The sequence below is a fragment of the Macrobrachium nipponense genome, chromosome 35 (genome assembly GCF_015104395.2).
Source record: "Macrobrachium nipponense isolate FS-2020 chromosome 35, ASM1510439v2, whole genome shotgun sequence".
Lineage (NCBI taxonomy): Eukaryota > Metazoa > Arthropoda > Malacostraca > Decapoda > Palaemonidae > Macrobrachium > Macrobrachium nipponense.
Window position 1 is genome coordinate 58433628 of NC_061096.1, and position 7144 is coordinate 58440771.

Sequence of the window (7144 nt, forward strand, 5' to 3'; positions counted from 1 at the left end):
TCATAGGCATTGGAGAACGCCGCCTCATGGGTTGTTGACGAAGAATCAAAACTGGTGCAGCAGTAATCTCTTGTCCATCAATTTGGCCTCCATCCATATGCTTCATTGCATTTTCTGCATCTTCTGGTTTCTCAAAGTCTATGTAGCCATAACCACGTGACATCATTGAATTTCCTCGACTGAAAACATCAAAATAATTGTATACATTAAGAAATGTAAAATAGTGGTCAATGTAGAAATATAAATTTTTACTATACTTGTAGATCTGTTTGCATAAAATCTCAAACTGAATTGCTGGTTACCTGTAAATTTGATCTCTAACTGCAAATAGCTGTACTTTAGTCTTCAATTATTATTTTCCTTTTAATATTTCAGGAAGGAACAAATTATTAGCCAATTCAAAGCTGTAAGAATACACACTGGAGTAAAAGGTTTTTTAAAACCTTCAAAGATATGCATTTCATGTAGATTCAGACACATTTTGCTGGGTATATATAATCAGAATTATAGATTCCTTTTTATGTTTGCAGTGGAAATAAATTTCAAAGTTTAAAAATTATATAACCCTTCAATGTTTGCAGTGGAAATCAAATTCAAAGTTTAAAAATTATATAACCCTTTGATGTTTGCAGTGGAAATCAAATTCAAAGTATAATTTTCCATGTAATTGTTTGTGTGTGTATTTACCTTCTGATCTTATCAAAAGATATGACTTTCTCCCTCAATTTCCTTCCCAAAAATTTATGTAATAAAATTTAAGAAAAATTACTTTATTCTTGGGCTATGTATTGGTTAGACAAATACACTGTGTGAGACAGATACAGACGTATAATTCATCATCTGAAGTGAACTTGGAAAGCCAAAGTTAAAAAATTGGAAACATTTACCAGTGAATTAATACTTAATATGAATAAAATATGTGCAATTTTACATGAGCAGTACCAATACTTAATATGAATAAAATACAGGCAGTCCCTGGGTTACGACAGGTTCGGCTTACGACGTTCCGAGGTTAAGGCGCTTTTCAATTATATTCATCAGAAATTATTTCCAGGGTTACAACACCTACAATGCTGATCTGGCAGAAGAAATATGACACCAAAAAGGCAAAATAATCAATATTTGAAGGTCTTTTTATGAAAAATGCAACAAGAATGCAGTTTACATAGTTTTGAATGCACCCAAAGCATTAAAAATAAGGTTTTCTTAGGATTTTTGATGATGTTCCGGCTTACGACGATTTTCGGGTTACGACGCATCTCAAGAACAGAACCCACGTCGTAACCCGGGGACTGCCTGTACTCTACAGCAGCAATTGAGGAAGTTAGGAATACATAGTTTTTTTCTACAATTTCTCAACTGCATATCATATATAAAACCACTCATTTAAATAAAAATAAAGTTTTTTGTGCATATGATATAGTATGCAGTATGTTAAGTTTTCCCAACACTGACCATCACATTGTTATTTCTACTCATATCAAGTACTATTTTAGACAAAAGTATCCTGACCTTTTACCTTAACCTTAGAAGTCCATGTCAATGCAGCAAGTGTGCAATCATTTTCTTGTTAGTTATTGTTTTATATTCCTTATCTTAAACCATCATCTAAAAGTACTTTAATTCTGCATAAAATTATAATCCATAATTATTGAGCATGCAAACATAATAAAAATTTTCATAAAATTTATCATTTGGATACTTACCGACTGTTAAAGTTAGCTATATCTCCACGCTGATTAGGCAAGTCGGCATTAAAAAAAAAATCGAATGGATGCCTGGATGTCTGTCTAGTTTACCTGTTCTCCACCACCAGGCGTGTTCTGAATGTTTTAGCTCTTGTCAGAATTCTCCTTGACAGCAGGTAAGTATCCAAATAATAAATTTTATTATGAAAATTTATATCATTTATGATGAATCTTAATCTTACCTACTCTTAAAGTTAGCTGACTCCCACATTAAGAGGTTGGTGGGTAGCGCAGCTTGACAAAATCTGCCAATTGAGTTGAAGGTTTTTGCATGAAAACTAAAACATTCTTAGCAAGTCTGGAATCCTTTCTGGATTTCACTACCACCGGAAGTTGGATTCCATTCCGGGAGAAAGGCTCTCACACATGTGTAGCAAAGAGCAGCCTTGTGGAGAAAACCACGTCAATTCAGTCAGAATGAAACAGAGGCGGCGTGAGGGGACCCCTGTGCCTGGGTCCAAAAACCCTATAAAGCAAGTCACTTAAAATTAATACCTTTATCATATAAAGATTCGCTCCTATACAAAATTTGTACCTTCATGCACCCCAAAATATTAAAAAAAGATTTAAACAAGAGCCTAAAGAATTGCTCTTTCTTTGGTTCTGAAACAGACTACCAACTACTAGTAGTGGATTAAGGGCTTTACTGTTTTCACACACGATTCTGGTTAAAAACCAAATTGCACTTCTACTGTGCCACATCAATCCTATCCTGAAGCAACAATTTGACATAACACTAAATGAAGTTACAACTGGTGCTCACATTATGAATTTTTACCTTCAATAAAGGTAGAAGATATGGAGCTAGGTCTCATGCACTAGCCTCAACAAATACGTCACAGAGGGCCTTGTGTTCCTTGAAAATTACGTTTAAAGTTTCTAAAAACACAAAACAAAAGATTAACTTTGGCTCAGGCTTAACCTTCATAAGTACCTTCTAGGTTTTCTAAAACCAAAAAACAAAGTTAACTTTGCCTCCTCCAAGCTTAACCATAGGCAAAGACAGCTAGGTTTTCTAAAACCACAAAACAAAAGGTTAATTTGCCTCTCCCAGGCTTAACCTTTAACAATGACATCTACGTTTCCTAAACCACAAAACAAAAGGTTAACTTTACCTCTTCCAGGATTAACCTTTGACAAAGATGTTCTAGATTTCTAAAAGGATAACAAAGATGTTCTAGGTTTCTAAAAGGATAACTACTTCCAGGCTTAACCTATCTGATTAAGTTTTAATTGCCCCAACAGGACAGAGAAGTGTTTCCTCTTCTTCTCCACTAAGGAGGTTACATTGGAATTCCTACAATTCACTATAAAATGTAGCCTTAACATCACCCTTAGCTCTAAGGGTGATGTACACACGAGTCAACTGAGAGAAAGAAAACGAGATGCAACAGAAAATGGGAAAGATTGGGAGGCAGGGGAGAGGAGTTACAACGAATCTCCTGCCTTGTTCGAAAGCAAATCAACATACTGGAAAACATTCCTGAAGCTAGAATATCTAGCTTGGAGAAACCTTAGATACTATAAACATTGTAGAATTGAAAGAGAAACATTAATCGAGGCAGTGGTAAGAGATTAGCCAATAGCCAAAGAAAAAGCAGGCAAAGAAGGAACACAGGCATTATGAAGGAAGAGGAATAGGCTAGCAGATAAGAATTTAGAATAACCAAAACATGAGAGATTGGAAAAACCGTCGACTGAGTCAACGTAATATCAGTACTATGTGTAAAACTCACTACTAGACATTACTATTTCAATAAAAATGTCTATACCATATTATATATTATTATTCCTATGCATGCTAACACCTCAAGCTATGCATGTTAACACCTCAAACTCGGCAGAATGTGCAGACGAAGCAAAGATTAATGTTTACCAAAAGGGTCCTTAGGCGAGCGCGTTAAATGAGATTCAGACCATGAAAAGGGCAAAGTAGGTATTGGAGAGCACAGAACCCCATCATTCCAAGAACCAACCCGGTTCCCTGGTATCTGATACTTCCCAAAAGCACACTATCACAAGGCAGTCCAAGCCTCTGGCTACGTACAGACGAGAACACCAACACCTTACTTCTAACAGGGGAACACGAAAAAGTGCGCACACTAAGGAAGGATTGGGAATGTTCCCATCATGAACTCAATTCAACTTAAAATAAGTTTAATGTTATGTTCTAACTTCTCAATATGCTTTTCCTGAACTGGATGGGGAGCAGAAGGCGGAGCTACAAAGGAAGTCTCAATACTAGCACTACCAAAATGCTTAGTCTGACTCAGGATAGCTGCAGATGAAGGGACACTATGTAAGATAGAACTGACAGGTTTAAATCATGACCTAACTAATTGCTTTTGCAATCTATCACTTCCCCTTCTGTCCAATATCTGACATACTCAGGCATAAAGTTCTCAGAACAAATTCCCTACATTCTAAGATCACAAACTGTACCCCTGCAGGTGGTACAAACCAAATGTTGATTTACCTCAAATTCCAACTTCCTGCTTACACCAAAATCATTTCTACATAGACTGATTTTATTGGTTTTGCTTCCAGTAGAAGATATCTTAGGAAAATGAAATTACAATAGGGTAAATAGGTGAAAAACAGCCAAACTTCATACTAGACCAACAATTGCTAAAACGCAATGGCAGCATGGAGAATTCTGACAAGAGCCAAAACATTCGAAACACACCTGGTGGATAACAGGGAAACTAGACAGTCATCCTGGCAGCCATTCGATTTTTTGTTTGAATGCCGACTCACCTAATCGGCACGGAGATATAGCTAACTTTAACAGTGGGTAAGATTCATCACAAATAAATAAAAACGTGGCATGGTAAGTGTTACTGGTTCGGTGTTGTTAAAACTGCCAACCCAGTCCTCTTTGAAGGAAATTTTGTAGGGGGGTGAAATTTCCATGGAACATGTTTTTAATGGCCCTTGGATAAACTGCCTGAAAGCAGGGAGCATGTGATTAAACAAAGATGTTTATAAATCTGCTCGATAGAAAGAATACCTCTGTATTTGACGCATAATGAGATATACTGTATAGCTCTGAATGCAAGTTCCATACTTTCTGATGGAAACAACAGAAATGACTATGTGTGATCTTTAAAATCTTGTCCATGCCAGGATATTCATTTATCCTTATGAACAATTCCCAGGTAGTATTTGACTGTTTACAAGGACTGAGGTAAGACCGTTGATACTTCTTAATGGCCTTTTGATTCTTTGGTCTTAAAGCACTGTATTTACATGGGTACCATTTACCTTGGTACTGCAAAGCAAGAGAGAGAAAATATAACCATCACTTGCCTGTTTCAACCAGTACATGAAGGTTCTTTGTTTCCATGGTAAATAACCTGTTTTGTTTTCACCTACCTTACAAAAGCCTACTCTTCTTATCAAAATATCTCTTTGCTTATGCAAGTCACTTCAACTTAAACATAAAGAATTCCAAAAAGCTTGCATTTTGTCTGCTGTAATTTTTGGGTTACTATTTCCATTTTGCTATCTTCCCTCATTTTCCTGAACAAATCTGTGATCAAGTTATTGACATATTTTTATTTACAAATGAATATTATGCTCTTATAAAGAAAAATTAATTCTTGCTGTAGGCCTTGTGAAGTAGTTAATTTTCAGATATGTACCACAGCAAATTTTCTTCAACATTTTCTTTCTTTTCTTTAATAATGAAATTTCAACTTTCAATACCGTAGATCTTGATAAAAAAAATTAATAACATACATACAATGGTATAAAATACATACAGTGGAAACAATATATCTGAATGGTGAATGGAAAAGCAACAATGTAAAAATGATTATGTAATGTCCTTGTAATCCTATGATTCCTGTGTGACTCACTTAAGATTTAAATTTAAATGTAATAAAACGTTAAGTTTAATATATAAAAATAAAAATACAGAAGGTTACAGAGATAAGAGATTCACAATATAAAGACATTAGTCTGTAAAGTTGTAATGGCAGTTAACACAATTCATTCTTCTAATTTCCCTCTAATTTTCATGCTGAACTCAACATCAGCTGAAGAAGTAACAGTAGAAGAGGCCTCTTGAGAAGTGCTTCAATATTATGAAGTTATTACATGTGTCATTTTTAAGTGAAATAAGTAAGAAAGCCCCATTTAATTACGTAACATGACAAGGGTTACTCTCACCCTCATCTTTAATCACTGCAATATAGTCTAAAGTAATGTAATTATTAGCTCCTGGTTTGGAAATTTGGGATAGTTTTCTCCTTACTCAAACACCTAACCACCATCTTGCAATAAGAAATCCTCTAAACTCCATTAATTGGATTCTGAAGCTAGGGTAAAATAAATTTAGACATGAGAAATTAATGTAGGCTTCACTTTTAGGCCAGGTAATAATTGCCCCAATGCTGATTTGGTCTAGGCAAGGTAAGATGCATGGATATGTGAAATGCACCTCATGAAAATGTGTTTCTTGCACCTTCTACAATGTAATATTTATGATTACATTAATTTTTCCTATATTTTTGGCTTTAATCCACATTAACTTTTAATAGATTCTTTTGTTTGATGCTAACAACACAACATTGAGTCTCAAGATATATTACTATCGTCTATTTCTTCCACATAATGCCTTCACTAAGATAATTTCCAGATGGACATAAAATCTCAAAACATGAAATGCAACTGCTTGAAATGACTGTGTATTCTAAAGCAATGTTCCTTAAATATAAGTGGCAAACTTACACATCAAGCATAGGCAAATCAACACTTTTCACTGTGCCATAAACCGAGAAAATTTCAAGAAGATGCTCTCGATTTACATTGCGTGTTAGACGACCCACATGAATTCTTGTAGGTCGAGGTGTTGGTGTAGGTTTTCTTCTACCACGAGGAGATGGAGATCTGAAACAAAACATAAAAAAAAATAATCTATGAATAACAGCAATCACAAGAACGGCAGTCATTACTTGATACAACATTTGACATTTTACAGCCACCAAAACGATTGTCAACCAATTGCACATGCATTCCAGCATTAATCATAGATTACTAAATTGCAGGTTTTGTCTGACTTCTGCCATATTAATTAAATCATATTTACCAGGGTTTATAAACACTAAATAAATGAGAATTTCACACAGCAATTAAATGATGCTAAATTCTAAGCTAGTTTTGCCAGTTTCTCTAACCAACCAAAGTTTTATTTTAGAAAACTATCAGCCCAAGGTGTTATTATACAAGCCTTTCATTTACTTAGCCTAAAGTCACTAACTGCAAATTTTGATAAATATATCTTAGAAACACATCAAAACCTTAAGATCTGGTAACTAAAAAATTAACTTGATAGCACTACATGTATCCAAAATATGAAAATGATTAGTATATTTATGATTATATTTATGAAC

At 34.7% G+C, this 7144-nt stretch overlaps 1 protein-coding gene across 1 annotated transcript in view; it reads right to left on the reverse strand.

The window, feature by feature from the left end:
• Positions 1-6718, reverse strand: part of LOC135208817 (RNA-binding protein with serine-rich domain 1-A-like) — a 13059-nt gene extending 6341 nt beyond the window's left edge. The window contains exons 1-2 of the mRNA XM_064241359.1: positions 6483-6718; positions 7-179 (exon numbers count right to left, since the gene is read on the reverse strand). Coding sequence (XP_064097429.1) covers positions 7-179; positions 6483-6718 — 409 coding nt within the window. The remainder of the gene's footprint in view (positions 1-6; positions 180-6482) is intronic.
• Between the last annotated feature and the right edge of the window lie 426 nt (positions 6719-7144).